The sequence below is a fragment of the Pseudophryne corroboree genome, chromosome 2 (assembly GCF_028390025.1).
Source record: "Pseudophryne corroboree isolate aPseCor3 chromosome 2, aPseCor3.hap2, whole genome shotgun sequence".
Lineage (NCBI taxonomy): Eukaryota > Metazoa > Chordata > Amphibia > Anura > Myobatrachidae > Pseudophryne > Pseudophryne corroboree.
In genome coordinates, this window is record NC_086445.1 from 605,494,389 (window position 1) to 605,511,927 (window position 17,539).

The window sequence follows — 17,539 nt, forward strand, 5'->3', positions numbered from 1 at the left end:
GAGTGCCAATAGCGCTGCTTCGGGACGGGAGGGGACCCTCACAGACAGCACACGGGTCCCCTCCTCTCTAGATACGTCCCTGATGCAGGGGCACCACCATGAGGCTACAAATGAAAATAGGTGATTTAGGGGACAAATTGAGAATAATTAGGATACCACTGGCAGCATTCCAATGCCATCACAACAGCTAATGACCAGCAATCCACCCCTATTTGAATCAACCCTTAGTTTCAGATGGAACGTCTTTATGAGACATTTAGCAAAGTGCTATACTTTGCATTGTGTGACATAAATACCAATATTTTAAAACTATTTGCAGTACTTAGCAGCCATACTGGTCAGTGCACATAAACCAGACACGCAAAATACTGTCTAATATACTACACTTCAGCTCCGGCTGCAGTGCTGACTACCTTGTGCAAGGGGTACTGCTAAGCACATATATACATACATGTGTAGTAGATGTATGTAATATCATACTTGCCTACTCTCCTGGAATGGCCGGGAGGCTCCCGAAAATCGGGTGACCCTCCCGGCCCTCCGGAAGAGCAGGCAAGTCTCCCGATTTGCGGGGTCCCCCCCTGCCCAGCCGCCTACTTAGTGTGTAAAGTGGGCGGTCCGGGCAGTTGATGACGCGATTCTTGCTGAATCGCGTCATCATAGCCACGCCCCCTGCAGTGTAATGCCGGTGATCGTGGCCATCCCTAATTAGGATTCATGCTCCTAAACCCACCCAAACTCCTGTGAACTAGCCAATGAGAGTTGGGGGGGTGGGCTTAGGAGAGGAGAGGGGGGGGGGGGGGGGGAAGCCTAGCACAGAGTTCTGGGTTCTGTAAAGTGCAGCTGCCAATCCCAGACACACGCGAGCACATACATGACATAGATACCCCCTCCAGCACAAGGTAGTTGGCGCTGCTGCAGCCCCAATTCGCTCCATTTATTTAAAGCCCCTCACAACCAAATGCTAGGAATTGTATCTAATAGGAACACAACAGAAGCCATGTGCTATGCGGATGAGCAAAATGAAAATGAAGGACATTTCCACAGTCAAAACTCCAGACCAAAACCTGCAATCACTCCTAGAAAACTAGACAACTTTAACAACTATGGGTTCAAGTCATACTTGCCTACCTGACCCTCTCCATGAGGGAGAAAATGCTCTGTTCCTGAACTTTCCTGGTAATGTATGATTGCCATCACCTGTGGTGAGCTAGTTAATTGATAAGAAAGGTGTTTCACCACAGGTGATGGCAATCATACATTACCAGGAAAGTCCAGGAGCAGAGCATTTTCTCCCTCATGGAGAGGGTCAGGTAGGCAAGTATGGTTCAAGTTCAGAGCATGGGACCCTTCTGGGTTAGCATAACTAAGCTGCTTCTGAACATCATTAAACGAACATTAAAACGAGTATCCCCGTGGCCTCGCATCGGTTCCCTCACTACTTGCATGGGGGCTCGCACAGGTTCCTACTGTTCTCAATAGATGTCCATGTGGACAGTGTTCCGAGGCAGCTTAGTCACATGCTGGACCAGGGGGTCCCTCCCTAGCTCTGAACTTGCGCCACAACTATAACATACTTGCCTACCTGACCCCTCCATGAGGGAGAAAATGCTCTGTTCCTGGACTTTCCTGGTAATGTATGATTGCCATCACCTGTGGTGAGCTAGTTAATTGATAAGAAAGGTGTTTCACCACAGGTGATGGCAATCATACATTACCAGGAAAGTCCAGGAACAGAGCATTTTCTGCCTCATGGAGGGTTGATTCTATATCGGAGTGGGAGAAGGGACCTTCTGACGTACCTAGGGGAGGAGACCCGTCACCAGGGGGAGGAGCTACGGCCGAACAAGGTACCCGAAAAGTACCCTTGCGGGCTCGGTTTGCTCGCCACGCTTCGGGCACGGTGACTCGCTCCGCTCCGCTCGCCACCTAATTACTAAATGGCGTGGATACTAGAGCAACTGTCCCGCTGGCGTAGCTCCTCCCCCTGACGGAAATGGTCCCTTAGGCCACTTGGCTCTAGCCTCAACCATCCGATTTGCACTCATTTCACCGTCACGTACAGGTCTCACCATCTCGGGATACACGGAGTTGTTACGGCGCATCACGTGTTCACCAGCCCCGCCCGGCAGTTCCCGTCGCCTGGTTACCGACTTCAAACAATATGGCGGCATCGTGAGTGCAGAATGAGTAGCCCTTTAATGACATTAGGGAAACCACGAAGAACTAGTATACTCCACGGACAACGCTGTCACCACGGAGGGCACGTACAATACGGGGAGGGAAAAGAGATAGCCCGGGGTGATCAGCTACATGAACAACCTTTAATAAATAAGATAAGCCCGGGAAATGAGATGCCACCGTGTGACTCAACCAAGACTGGGTAACCCTGGCTCCCGTGCACATACTGTACCCCTCTGAATCAGTCCGGCCCATTAATCCCTAATGACAGCTCGGTTTTTATGCTATATAACGCAGTGTTTTTTGTTTTCTCACAGGAGAAGATCTGCACCGTTTAAAGACATGCCAGTGTACCTAGGTGAGGTTTCCGACTGATATGAGTAATAGTGATGACAGGGTTTTCCAGTTATTCAAAATATAATTTTGACAAATTAAATTTTCAGTTATTTCATATTGTCTTGTACATCTGCTACCATCGCACTACCTTTGCATTGATTAAGCGTTCCATTACAATGCGTTAAAATGTATTTTGCAGTGGATATATGTTTTAAATAAAATTGCATCAGTGTTGAGCGATCAGACATGTTTTATGGGTGTGGGTTGACCTAATGTCTCTCTAACATGTGGTGTCTATCTATTGACTGTCTAACTCTAACTAGACACTGTCTATCCATCATCCGGATACCGTCAATAGATAGACACCATATGTTAGACATTAGGTCGACAGGGTTAAAAGGTCATAAGGTCGACATGAAAAAGGTAGACAGTACAAAAGGTCAACAGGGTCAAAAGGTCAACCTGAAAATGGTCAACACAAAAAAGGTAGAGACCATGTTTTTTGCATTTTTGTGGATAGTTTTGTCATCTGGGACCCCCAATTGTAGAAAGGCATACCCTCGCCACAAGGCTTATAATCAACTCTATGTCGACATGGATAGAGAAGGTATGAAATAGTCCAAAAACATGTAAAATGAAACAAAAACGTGTCTAGCTTTTTTATGCCGACCATTTTCAGGTCAACCTTTTGACCCTGTTGACCTTTTGTACTGTCTACCCTTTTCATGTTGACTTTTTGACCCTGTCGACCTTTTGTACTGTCTACCCTTTTCATGTCGACCTTTTGTACTGTCTACCCTTTTCATGTCGACGTTTTGACCCTGCCGACGTTTTGACCCTGTCAACCTAATGTCTGCAGTGACATACGGTGAGGTCAATGGCTGGGGAGGCAGTGGCTAGTATCAGAGCCAGATGTATTCCATATACCACCCTATATATAGTCCATCCCATCTGCAGGCAGCACAGCAATGTGCAGCAATCACAGGGCCTAATTCATTAGCAATTGTAAAACTCCTACCTCCAAGATTTTTCACATGCTGCACCACTTCTCTGGAATTCCCTACCTCTCCCCCTCAGACTCTCCACCTCTCTACAAAACTTCAAACGGGCTCTCAAGACCCACTTCTTCACCAAACCCAGCCAAATCTCATCCTAAACCTCTGTTTTACGCTCTCTATGTACCCCATCTGTCTCACCCCTGTCTGTCTACCCCTCCCCTTTAGAATGTAAGCTCTCACGAGCAGGGCCCTCTTCCCTCATGTGCTTACCCTTTTCTTACTTTAATAATCTTCAGCTGCACCAAATCCAGCAGTCTTCTGCCACCTGATACTTATTCCAGTGTCATCTGCTGATGTAGCTATGTTTATTTACCCTGTACTTGTCCTATATTGTCGTCAACTGTAAGTTGCTGTTTTCCTGTTTGATTATTTGTTTATGTACTCTGTAATTGGGCGCTGCGGAACCCTTGTGGCGCCATATAAATAAAGGATAATAATAATAATAATAAAACTGCTTAAATCGCAGACAGACATTTTTCGGCCATCTGTGCATGCGCAAAGTCCACAGTACGTGTGGACTTTCACACTGTGATCGCATACTGGAAGGATGCGAACCGGTATGCAATCACAATTTAAGTGACAGGCGGGTGGCGACGCAGCATTGAGGGGGGAGAGAAGGAAATGCAGGTTTGTTATGGCCGTTTTTGGGACGGCCCAGTGACGTCGCCTGCGTTTCCTGTGATAAGAAACATGGCGGCAGTGCGCAGAGGGCTTCCACAAACTGCCGATTTCTGTGATGCGATCGTAATTGATTTGCAGTCGCATTGCTGGGCAGCAATTGGCATGCCTGGGCTGCCTTGCCCTGTGCTGTGTGGCCCCCAGCATGTGAGTGTAAGCAGTTACAGTTTTGCTTTGGCATAAGGTAACACATGGCAAGGGGGACAAAGATTAACACATGGCATAGGGGGCACAGGGTAACATATGGCCCAGGGTAACATAGGATAACACATGGCAAGGGGAGCACAGGGGGGCACAGGTTAACACATGGCCTATGGGACACAGGGTAACACATGGCACACGGGGGAATAGGATAACACATGGTACGAGGGGGGGCACTATATGGAGTGAGAGGAGGAGGGAAAGGATGGGCAGAGTACCTGGTGTACCGGGCTGCTTGGTTACAACATGCACTGCAGGAGTACTGGGAGCACATACTGCTGCCTCCGGTCACAAGATCCCAGCAGCTGCTGCTGCTAATGCTCCTGTGTCCTCGGCTGCTACTCCTAGGTCCTCTGCTGTTGCTGGGTCCTCCCCCACTGCCAACGGTGTTGGGCTGTCCCCAGGGCTGGCTCTTCTATCGGCAGCATGAGAAGGGCGCGGGGAGGACAGGCTGCTGTGACTCTGCAGCCAGGCAGGGAAGTGAGAGCACAACTCATGCCCCCTCCTGAAGCAGATCTGATAGAGCCTCACAGGCTCCGTTTCCTATGCAGCATTATTCGTTGCAGCACGGCCCCGCCCCCAGCTCCTTGCACCGTAGGGATTGCCATCGGTGTGTTCGCCATCAATGGTGAACCGGTGAGTGGCCATCGATGGTCCCTAACTGTGCTATGGGAGACCATTGATGGTTTCATCGATGGCCATCCCTGTTATGTCTATGAATGACCTGCGGAACAATCACAGACTGGGGAGGAGGGGGGGGGGGGGGTGCTTCACGGGTGCTGGGGGGGGGGGGGGGGAGCTATGCTCCATGTCCCAGCATCTTTAAAAAATATATATATATATTCGTTTAGGCTAAGCCATTGATGGAGAGAAACCATCTGGTTCTCTCTCATCGATGGCAAAACTATTCGACATCAGCCGTAAACCATTGATGATTAGGAATCATCGATGGTTGATGGCCATCACTATTGCACAGTCTGACATAGACTCACTGCCTCCTCTCCCTGCAGAAACTATGACAATTAGTAGAATACTACAAAGAAGATAAATGTAAGTTATTAATGTCTTGTTTGCATTATTCTATTGATTGTTATAGTCAAAATTGTGGAGTAGTATGACAGGGGAGGCACTGCCTCCCCTGACTGCACGTTCCTGAATGTCTGTCTAACATATGGTGTCTATCTATTGACTATCTAACTAGGCAATGTCTATCTATCATCCGGATACCATATTTTATGTAGTTTGGTCAGAACTTGTTTAGAGATATTAGCATTGCATTAATATATTATCTTTTCATATACAAAGTATTACCAGTTTCTCGAACGTCCTAGTGGATGCTGGGGACTCCGTCAGGACCATGGGGATTAGCGGCTCCGCAGGAGACAGGGCACAAAAATAAAGCTTTAGGATCAGGTGGTGTGCACTGGCTCCTCCCCCTATGACCCTCCTCCAAGCCTCAGTTAGGTTTTTGTGCCCGTCCGAGCAGGGTGCAATCTAGGTGGCTCTCCTAAAGAGCTGCTTAGAAAAAGTTTTTAGGTTTTTTATTTTCAGTGAGTCCTGCTGGCAACAGGCTCACTGCATCGAGGGACTTAGGGGAGAGAAGTCAACTCACCTGCGTGCAGGATGGATTGGCTTCTTAGGCTACTGGACACCATTAGCTCCAGAGGGATCGAACACAGGCCCAGCCATGGAGTCCGGTCCCGGAGCCGCGCCGCCGACCCCCCTTGCAGATGCCGAAGATGGAAGAGGTCCAGAAGCAGGCGGCAGAAGACTTTTCAGTCTTCCTGAGGTAGCGCACAGCACTGCAGCTGTGCGCCATTGTTGTCAGCACACTTCACACAGCGGTCACGGAGGGTGCAGGGCGCTGGGGGGGCGCCCTGGGCAGCAATGTATAATACCTTTTTATGGCTAAAAAATACATCACATATAGCCCTTGAGGCTATATGGATGTATTTAACCCCTGCCAGATCTCACAAACTCCGGAGAAGAGCCCGCCGAAATAGGGGGCGGGGCTTATTCTCCTCAGCACACAGCGCCATTTTCCTGCTCAGCTCCGCTGTGAGGAAGGCTCCCAGGACTCTCCCCTGCACTGCACTACAGAAACAGGGTAAAACAGAGAGGGGGGGCACTTTTTTTGGCGATATTACTATATTTAAGCTGCTATAAGGATACAACACTTATATAGGGTTGTTCCCATATATATTATAGCGCTTGGGTGTGTGCTGGCAAACTCTCCCTCTGTCTCCCCAAAGGGCTAGTGGGGTCCTGTCTTCAATAGAGCATTCCCTGTGTGTCTGCTGTGTGTCGGTACGTGTGTGTCGACATGTATGAGGACGATGTTGGTGTGGAGGCAGAGCAATTGGCGGTAATGGTGATGTCACCCCCCAGGGAGTCGACACCGGAATGGATGGCTTTGTTTATGGAATTACGTGATAATGTCAGCACATTACAAAAATCAGTTGACGACATGAGACGGCCGGAAAACCAGTTAGTACCTGCCCAGGCGTCTCAGACACCGTCAGGGGCTGTAAAACGCCCTTTACCTCAGTCGGTCGACACAGACCCAGACACGGACACTGAATCTAGTGTCGAAGGTGAAGAAACAAACGTATTTTCCAGTAGGGCCACACGTTATATGATCACGGCAATGAAGGAGGCTTTGCATATCTCTGATACTACAAGTACCACAAAAAGGGGTATTATGTGGGGGGTGAAAAAACTACCTGTAGTTTTTCCTGAATCAGAGGAATTGAATGATGTATGTGATGAAGCGTGGGTTAACCCAGATAGAAAAGTGCTAATTTCAAAAAAGTTATTGGCATTATACCCTTTCCCGCCAGAGGTTAGGGCGCGCTGGGAAACACCCCCTAAGGTGGATAAGGCGCTCACACGCTTATCAAAACAAGTGGCGTTACCGTCTCCTGATACGGCCGCCCTCAAGGATCCAGCTGATAGGAGGCTGGAAACTACCCTAAAAAGTATATACACACATACTGGTGTTATACTGCGACCAGCCATCGCCTCAGCCTGGATGTGCAGTGCTGGGGTGGTCTGGTCGGATTCCCTGACTGAAAATATTGATACCCTGGATAGGGACAGTATTTTACAGACTTTAGAGCAATTAAAGGATGCTTTTCTTTATATGCGAGATGCTCAGAGGGATATTTGCACTCTGGCATCGAGAGTAAGTGCGATGTCCATATCTGCCAGAAGAAGTTTATGGACACGACAGTGGTCAGGTGATGCGGATTCCAAACGGCATATGGAAGTATTGCCGTATAAAGGGGAGGAATTATTTGGCGTCGGTCTATCGGATTTGGTGGCCACGGCAACTGCCGGGAAATCCACCTTTTTACCTCAGACCCCCTCCCAACAGAAAAAGACACCGTCTTTTCAGCCGCAGTCCTTTCGGTCCTATAAGAAGCGGGCAAAAGGACAGTCATATCTGCCCCGAGGCAGAGGAAAGGGTAAGAGAGGGCAGCAAGCAGCTCCTTCCCAGGAACAGAAGCCCTCCGCGGGTTCTGCAAAGCCCTCAGCATGACTCTGGGGCTTTACAAGCGGACTCAGGAACGGTGGGGGGTCGACTCAAGAATTTCAGCGCGCAGTGGGCTTGCTCACAGGTGGACCCCTGGATCCTGCAGGTAGTATCTCAGGGTTACAGGTTGGAATTCGAGAAGTCTCCCCCTCGCCGGTTCCCAAAGTCTGCTTTGCCAACGTCTCCCTCAGACAGGGCGACGGTATTGGAAGCCATTCACAAGCTGTTTTCTCAGCAGGTGATAGTCAAGGTACCCCTCCTACAACAGGAAAAGGGGTATTACTCCACGCTATTTGTGGTACCGAAGCCGGACGGCTCGGTAAGACCTATTCTAAATCTGAAATCTTTGAACCTGTACATACAAAAATTCAAGTTCAAGATGGAATCACTCAGAGCAGTGATAGCGAATCTGGAAGAAGGGGACTTTATGGTGTCCCTGGACATAAAAGATGCTTACCTGCATGTCCCAATTTGCCCTTCACATCAAGGGTACCTCAGGTTCGTGGTGCAAAACTGTCATTATCAGTTTCAGACGCTGCCGTTTGGATTGTCCACGGCACCTCGGGTCTTTACCAAGGTAATGGCCGAAATGATGATTCTTCTGCGAAGAAGAGGCGTATTAATTATCCCTTACTTGGACGATCTCCTGATAAGGGCAAGGTCCAGAGAACAGCTGGAGGACGGAGTAGCACTAACCCAAGTAGTGCTGCAACAACACGGGTGGATTCTGAATTTTCCAAAATCTCAGTTGACCCCGACAACACGTCTGCTGTTCCTGGGAATGATTCTGGACACGGTTCAGAAAAAGGTGTTTCTTCCGGAGGAGAAAGCCAAGGAGTTATCCGAACTTGTCAGGAACCTCCCTAAAACCAGGAAAAGTGTCTGTGCATCAATGCACAAGAGTCCTGGGAAAGATGGTGGCTTCTTACGAAGCAATCCCATTCGGCAGATTCCACGCACAAACTTTTCAGTGGGATCTGCTGGACAAATGGTCCGGATCGCATCTGCAGATGCATCAGCGGATAACCTTATCGCCACGGACAAGGGTGTCTCTTCTGTGGTGGTTGCAGAGTGCTCATCTGTTAGAAGGCCGCAGATTCGGCATACAGGACTGGGTCCTGGTGACCACGGATGCCAGTCTGAGAGGCTGGGGAGCGGTCACACAGGGAAGAAACTTCCAGGGAGTATGGTCAAGCCTGGAGATGTCTCTTCACATAAATATACTGGAGCTAAGAGCGATTTACAATGCTCTAAGCCTGGCAAAACCCCTGCTTCAGGGTCAGCCGGTGTTGATCCAGTCGGACAACATCACGGCAGTCGCCCACGTAAACAGACAGGGCGGCACAAGAAGCAGGAGAGCAATGGCAGAAGCTGCAAGGATTCTTCGCTGGGCGGAAGATCATGTGATAGCACTGTCAGCAGTGTTCATTCCGGGAGTGGACAACTGGGAAGCAGACTTCCTCAGCAGACACGATCTACACCCGGGAGAGTGGGGACTTCATCCAGAAGTCTTCCACATGATTGTGAACCGTTGGGAAAAACCAAAGGTGGACATGATGGCGTCTCGCCTCAACAAAAAACTGGACAGGTATTGCGCCAGGTCAAGAGACCCTCAGGCAATAGCTGTGGACGCTCTGGTAACACCGTGGGTGTTCCAGTCAGTGTATGTGTTTCCTCCTCTGCCTCTCATACCCAAAGTACTGAGAATTATACGGCAAAGGGGAGTAAGAACGATACTCGTGGCTCCGGATTGGCCAAGAAGAACTTGGTACCCGGAACTTCAGGAGATGCTCACGGAAAATCCGTGGCCTCTACCTCTAAGACGGGACCTGATTCAGCAGGGACCGTGTCTATTCCAAGACTTACCGCGGCTGCGTTTGACGGCGTGGCGGTTGAACGCCGAATTCTAAGGGAAAAAGGCATTCCAGAATAGGTCATTCCTACACTGGTTAAAGCCAGGAAGGAGGTGACTGCACAACATTATCACCGCATTTGGAGAAAATATGTTGCGTGGTGTGAGGCCAGGAAGGCCCCCACGGAGGAATTTCAATTGGGTCGATTCCTACATTTCCTGCAAACAGGATTGTCTATGGGCCTCAAGTTGGGGTCCATTAAGGTTCAAATTTCGGCCCTGTCGATTTTCTTCCAGAAAGAATTGGCTTCAGTTCCTGAAGTCCAGACTTTTGTAAAAGGAGTACTACATATACAGCCCCCGGTTGTGCCCCCAGTGGCTCCGTGGGACCTTAATGTAGTTTTGGATTTTCTCAAATCCCATTGGTTTGAGCCACTCAAATCGGCGGATTTGAAATATCTTACATGGAAAGTAACCATGCTACTGGCCCTGGCTTCAGCCAGGAGAGTGTCAGAATTGGCGGCTTTATCGTATAAAAGCCCATATCTGATTTTCCATTCGGACAGGGCAGAACTGCGGACGCGTCCTCATTTTCTGCCTAAGGTGGTGTCAGCGTTTCACCTGAACCAGCCTATTGTGGTGCCTGCGGCTACTAGCGATTTGGAGGATTCCAAGTTGCTGGACGTTGTCAGGGCATTGAAAATATATATTTCAAGTACGGCTGGAGTCTGAAAATCTGACTCGCTGTTTATTCTGTATGCACCCAACAAGCTGGGTGCTCCTGCTTCTAAGCAGACGATTGCTCGTTGGATTTGTAGCACAATTCAACTTGCACATTCTGTGGCAGGCCTGCCACAGCCTAAATCTGTCAAGGCCCATTCCACAAGGAAGGTGGGCTCATCCTGGGCGGCTGCCCGAGGGGTCTCGGCATTACAACTCTGCCGAGCAGCTACGTGGTCGGGGGAGAACACGTTTGTAAAATTCTACAAATTTGATACCCTGGCTAAAGAGGACCTGGAGTTCTCTCATTCGGTGCTGCAGAGTCATCCGCACTCTCCCGCCCGTTTGGGAGCTTTGGTATAATCCCCATGGTCCTGACGGAGTCCCCAGCATCCACTAGGACGTTAGAGAAAATAAGATTTTACTTACCGATAAATCTATTTCTCGTAGTCCGTAGTGGATGCTGGGCGCCCATCCCAAGTGCGGATTGTCTGCAATACTTGTACATAGTTATTGTTACAAAAAAATCGTGTTGTTCTTGTTGTGAGCCGTCTGTTCAGAGGCTCCTACGTTGTCATACTGTTAACTGGGTTCAGATCACAAGTTGTACGGTGTGATTGGTGTGGCTGGTAAGAGTCTTACCCGGGATTCAAAATCCTTCCTTATTGTGTACGCTCGTCCGGGCACAGTATCCTAACTGAGGCTTGGAGGAGGGTCATAGGGGGAGGAGCCAGTGCACACCACCTGATCCTAAAGCTTTATTTTTGTGCCCTGTCTCCTGCGGAGCCGCTAATCCCCATGGTCCTGACGGAGTCCCCAGCATCCACTACGGACTACGAGAAATAGATTTATCGGTATGTAAAATCTTATTTTTTCGTGCGCAAAAAAACCCCCTATATAGCAGCTAATTATGTATATCAGAGTAGCGCATCCAGGTTACTCAGAAACAGTGAATAGAGAAAAAGAAATAGATATACATCCACCAGCGCTAAGGAGAATACCACATTCACAATATATATTCAGAAAAACGCCGTACACAAACACTTGTCACCAATGTGGATAATGACACAATTAATAGTACTTAACGTTTAGGGAAGTGGTCAATATAAGAGCAGATTTTTCTTAATTCGTTGATTTCCACAGTTTACCATGTAAAAAGAAAAAATATATAATAGTGCAAATTGTTCAAAAAGGATTGCAGATTTTATTAAAAGGATCCACTTACAAACATAAATTATGGATTGAGCCTGATAAAATTCCCAAACTGGCAGAATACGGCTTCAAACAGGTGCATCAATTCCAGGGTTGTAATAGATCTTTCATGCAGACTCCAGGATGAAATGCACGATACCATAAAAAAGAAATATAAATAGTGCAAGTATGTAGAAACAGTTCAAAGTTTTAATACACATATGCACTTACAAACACTTGACAGAAATACAGCATAACGGGTTCCCCACTGGCAAAGCAGCATAGGTAAGTTCCTGATGTCCGAGGAATTTTCCAGCACTCACTTCCGGAATGTGAGTGCTGTATCAAACCCAAAATCTGAAGCCACGCAGGTTATCCCTCCTAAAGCCACGCTAGACGCGTTTCAGACCGAAGTCCTTCCTCAGTAGCATGGCTTATACTCTCCTAAAGCGTCAAGCAGGTGCTTCCAATTCCCGCTGATCCGCGTCGTCCTCACATCCGGCATGCACGTCACGACCGGAACCGGAAGTGACATCGCGGTTTGCGTTCCAAACAGACAGGAAATCCTCTGCATGCGTTCCACGTGATGAACATGTGCATTACAACCGGAACCGGAAGTGATGTTATATTTTGCATTCCACTCGATCAGAGGTGGTTCATATGCGTTCCACAATCCATTTCCATGATGAGAGTTACTAACAAAAGTCCATATACATGTTCCACATCATAAAACCGGAGCTAGATAATCACATAATGCAAAGCATCAATAAAAACAAAGAATATATATGATACATATTTAAAAAAGATAACTTTAAAATACATAAAAATAAAATAAAAGGTAGGATAGATTTCATCAGGAATTCAAGGGGATGAATCACTTGGACGATCAATTAAAATAATATATATATATATATATATATATATATATATATATATATATATATATATATATATATATATATATATATATATATAATATGTATAGGTTGTGGAAATTACATAATATTAAAATAAAATTACATGTGAACAAATTATGTTAAAAAGCATTTAAGCTCAAAGTCCACATTCAAACCCTTGGGTGCAAGGGTTCCTAAATGATGTATCCACCGCATCTCAGCTTGTGATAATCGTTTATCTATATCACGGCTTCTGGATCTAGGTAATATTAATTGAATGCCCCAAAAATTCTTTATAAAACATTCCCTTGATTCATGATGGTTATGAAAGTGAGCAGAGACATTGTGAGTCAGAAGAGATTTCCGAATGTTGTAAATATGTTCGGCTGCTCTCACTTTTAATTGTCTCGTTGTCTTACCCACATAAAGCAAGCCACAGGTGCATTGTAAGATATACACAACATTTTTAGAGTGGCAAGTGATAAATTCATTGATTGGGTATATTTTATTCTCAAAATTTAAACTGCTGAATTTTTTATCTTTAGTTTTAACGGTCTTACACATGAGGCAATCCCCGCACCGATGGAAGCCCTTTGTTCTAATGCTCTGTCTGGTTTCTGTTGTTAAATTACTTTTAACTAAATGATCTTTTAAAGAGGGTGCCTTCCTATAAACAAAAACCGGTTTGCTTGGGATTACACCACCTATGATGGGGTCTTGTTGTAATAATTTCCAATTATCACTAAAGACCTTTTCTATCTCTCGGTTGCAATTGTTGTATTGGCTAAAGAAAGCCCATTCATGTTTATTGTGTTTTACATTGTCCTGTTTTGATTTAACCTTCAAAAGGTCTTTTCTTTCGACTAGATTTATTCTATCTCTGGCGTTTTGCAAAAGATCGCCAGAGTAGCCTTTAGCGCTTAACCTAGATGATACCTCGTCAAGTTGCGCCTCACATACAGAATCATCTGTGCAATTTCGCTTAATCCGGGAAAATTGCCCGAATGGGATTGCAGCTAGCCAATTTTTGTGATGTTGGCTGGAGGTGCTGATAAAACTGTTTGAGTCGGTCTTTTTCCTAAAAGTTTTAGTTTTTAAAAGTCCGTCCTCTATCTATATCTATATATATATATATCTATATATATATATATATATATATATATATATATATATATATATATATATGTTGAGATCTAAAAAGGACACTTCCAAAGGACTATAAGAGAAGGTCAATACAATAGAAAAAGCATTTGAATTAAGATCTATACACCACTGATTAAAAAGATCCATACCATCCCTCCAAATAAAAAGCACATCATCGATAAAACGATGCCAGGACACCAGGCCCGCCGCCAGCACGCCATCCTGCCATATCACTTGGTCTTCCCAGTAGGCAATATATAGATTGGCGTAACTGGGGGCGAACCTGGTGCCCATAGCGGTGCCCACACACTGTAAATAAAAAGACCCCTCAAATAAAAAATAATTATTTGTGAGGATAAAATTAATACTATCTAAAATAAATTTCTTTAAATTAGAATTTAAAGTGCTTTTATCCAAAAAATAGGACATCGCTACCAAACCTTTCTCTTTATTTATTATGGTATAAAGTGAGCTTACGTCAGCACTGCAAAGTAAATCACCCTCCTGCCAATTATATGAAGATAATTTCCTTAGAATATCACCGGTGTCTCGTAAGTAGGCTTTTGTTTCTAATACTAAGGGTTGAAGGTAATGATCAACCATAGCAGAAAGATTACTTGTGATGCTATTGCACCCGGAAATAATCGGTCTGCCCGGGGGGTGGAGGGGGTCCTTGTGCACTTTCGGGAGAACATATATACACGGGATAGTTGGTTCTTTTATATTTAAAAAATCAAACTCATTCTTATTAATGACTTTATTATTTAGAGCATCAGAAGCCAACTCTAAAAGGGCTTTACTGATTCTCAAGGTAGGGTCATTCTTGAGTTTTTTATATGTATCCCCTATATAAGCATCCCGTGTTTAATAAAATCTGCAATCCTTTTTAAACAATTTGCACTATTATATATTTTTTCTTTTTACATGGTAAACTGTGGAAATCAACGAATTAAGAAAAATCTGCTCTTATATTGACCACTTCCCTAAACGTTAAGTACTATTAATTGTGTCATTATCCACATTGGTGACAAGTGTTTGTGTACGGCGTTTTTCTGAATATATATTGTGAATGTGGTATTCTCCTTAGCGCTGGTGGATGTATATCTATTTCTTTTTTTCTATATTATCTTTTCATGCAAGATTTTATCATATGGTTCTGGTGTAACAATTACCTTTTTGAATTGCACTGCTAAGATTTTTATGGTAGCTTCTAAAATTGTTCTTTGTGCCACACTCATTTTCATGAGCTGTCTACAAAAGATCTTTTATTTTTTCCTCAGTGGCAAGCCTTCCATCCAGCAATATGTTACTGCAAGAAAAAGGAAACCATTCCCTTGGCAAAGGGCTGGGTTAGTGTCTTGAAAGTGATTTAGGGGGTAATTCAGACCTGATCACCGCTGTGCGTTTTCGCACAGCGAGCGATCAGATTTGAACTGCGCATGTGTATGCACTGCAATGCGCTGGCGCGTTGGACGCCTGCTCTGGGCATCGGTGCCTAGCGAAAGGATGGTGCGAAAAAAGCGACCGCACGGGCGTTCTCAAGGTGATTGACAGGAAGAGGCCGTTTGTGGGTGGCAACTGACCATTTTAAAGGAGAATCCTGAGAAACGCACGCAAGAGGGACCAGGCGTTTGGAGGGAGGGTGTCTGACGTCAGCTCTGGCCCCGATCACCAGGAATCCATCGTAGCGGCTAAGTAAGTCCTGGGCTGAGCAGAGACTGCACAAACTGCTACAAATGCAAACGCACACCTGCACACCACTTTTCCCTCCCCCTGTAGGCCGCAACTACCTAATCACAGGGCTGCAAAAAAAGCACCCTAGCGATCAGGTCTGAATTACCCCCTTAAATGTAATATTGGCCCTCATTCCGAGTTGATCTCTCGCTAGCTACTTTTAGCAGCCGTGCAAACGCATAGTCGCTGCTTACAGCGGAGTGTATTTCTCTGACGTCCTAGTGGATGCTGGGTACTCCGTAAGGACCATGGGGAATAGACGGGCTCCGCAGGAGACTGGGCACTCTTAAAAGAAAGATTAGGTACTATATCTGGTGTGCACTGGCTCCTCCCTCTATGCCCCTCCTCCAGACCTCAGTTAGAATCTGTGCCCGGCCAGAGCTGGATGCACCCTAGGGGCTCTCCTGAGCTTCCTAGAAAAGAAAGTATTTGTTAGGTTTTTTATTTTCAGTGAGATCTGCTGGCAACAGACTCACTGCTACGTGGGACTGAGGGGAGAGAAGCGAACCTACCTGCTTGCAGCTAGCTTGGGCTTCTAAGGCTACTGGACACCATTAGCTCCAGAGGGATCGAACACAGGCCCAGTCCTCGGTCGTCCGGTCCCGGAGCCGCACCGCCGTCCCCCTTGCAGAGCCAGAAGAACCTGAAGAGAAGTTGAAAATCGGCGGCTGAAGACTCCAGTCTTCATTAAGGTAGCGCACAGCACTGCAGCTGTGCGCCATTGCTCCCTTAGCACACCACACACTCCGGTCACTGATGGGTGCAGGGCGCTGGGGGGGGGGGGGGGGGGGGCGCCCTGGGCAGCAATTAGATTACCTTTTGGCAATAAAAACACACATAATACAGTCTAGTACTGTATATGTGTAAAAAAAACCCGCCATTAAAGTACATAAAAGGACAGAAGCCCACCTCTGAGGGGGCCGGGCCTTCTTCCTCAGCACACCGGCGCCATTTTCTCTTCACAGCTCAGCTGGAAGGAAGCTCCCCAGGCTCTCCCCTGCAGTATCCTGGTACACAAAGGGTAAAAAAGAGAGGGGGGCACATACATTTAGGCGCAAAACTGTGTATATAAGCTGCTATAGGGGAAAAATCACTCAGTATAGTGTACATCCCTGTATTATATAGCGCTGTGGTGTGTGCTGGCATACTCTCTCTCTGTCTCTCCAAAGGGCCTGGTGGGGGAACTGTCTTCAAATAGAGCATCCCCTGTGTGTGTGGTGTGTCGGTACGCGTGTGTCGACATGTCTGAGGTAAAAGGCTCCTCTAAGGAGGTGATAGAGCGGATATGTGTGTGGGAGGGTGTCTCCGTCGACAACGCCGACACCTGTTTGGATATGTGTAAGTGCTGAGGTAAAATTATTGCACAAAAGGTTAGGGAACAGAAAGGAAATCTACCCTGGTCTGTCCCTATGTCACAGAGTCCTTCAGAGTCTCTCTATGCTCACCATCCAAAATAACAAACACTGGTATCGACACGGAGTTTAACTCCACTGTCGACTAAGATAATGCAAAGTTACAGCCAATAGGGCTAAAAGATATTCAATATATGATTATTGGAATAAAAGATGATTTGCATATCACTGATGACTCATCTGTCCCTGACACGAGAGTATACATGTTAAGGGGAAGAATGCTGAGGTAAATTTCCCTCCTCTCATGAGGAAAAAGAGCGGGAATCTCCAGACAAGAGACGGCAGCTTCCCACAAGAGAATTCTCAGGCTGTATCCTTTCCCCACTAGGGCCAGGATGTGTTGAGAATCTTCCCCTTGGGTGTACTGTTTGCGCTAGCTATTCTCAGGGATCCTGCAGATAGTGTGCACATTCTAGTATACTACCCAGACCGGCGATTGTGTCGGCATGGGTTTATAGCGCTGTGGCAACGTGGACAGGTACCTTATCAGCAGAGATTGAGACCCTAGTATGCATATAAATATGTTAAGATGCTGTCTTAAGTGATTGATATATAATTATAAAGCATGCCCAAAGGGACATGAGTATAATGGGTCCTAGAGT

The 17,539-nt window shown here is 46.4% G+C and overlaps 1 protein-coding gene and 1 long non-coding RNA gene across 8 annotated transcripts in view; one reads left to right on the forward strand and one right to left on the reverse strand.

Moving 5' to 3' along the window:
* The window catches only part of LOC135039469 (uncharacterized), an 83,747-nt gene extending 81,801 nt beyond the window's left edge, over positions 1-1,946 (reverse strand). The window contains exon 1 of the long non-coding RNA XR_010233478.1: positions 1,803-1,946. This is a non-coding gene — a long non-coding RNA (uncharacterized LOC135039469). The remainder of the gene's footprint in view (positions 1-1,802) is intronic.
* An 8-nt stretch (positions 1,947-1,954) lies between these two features.
* Positions 1,955-17,539, forward strand: part of UBXN11 (UBX domain protein 11) — a 91,261-nt gene continuing 75,676 nt past the window's right edge. For 2 of the 7 annotated variants that reach the window (XM_063954728.1, XM_063954734.1), the window contains exons 1-3: positions 2,182-2,383; positions 2,499-2,539; positions 15,072-15,140. In XM_063954728.1, coding sequence (XP_063810798.1) covers positions 2,187-2,383; positions 2,499-2,539; positions 15,072-15,140 — 307 coding nt within the window. In that variant the 5' untranslated portion in view covers positions 2,182-2,186. The other 5 variants (XM_063954731.1, XM_063954730.1, XM_063954733.1 and 2 more) reach the window with 5 other exon arrangements.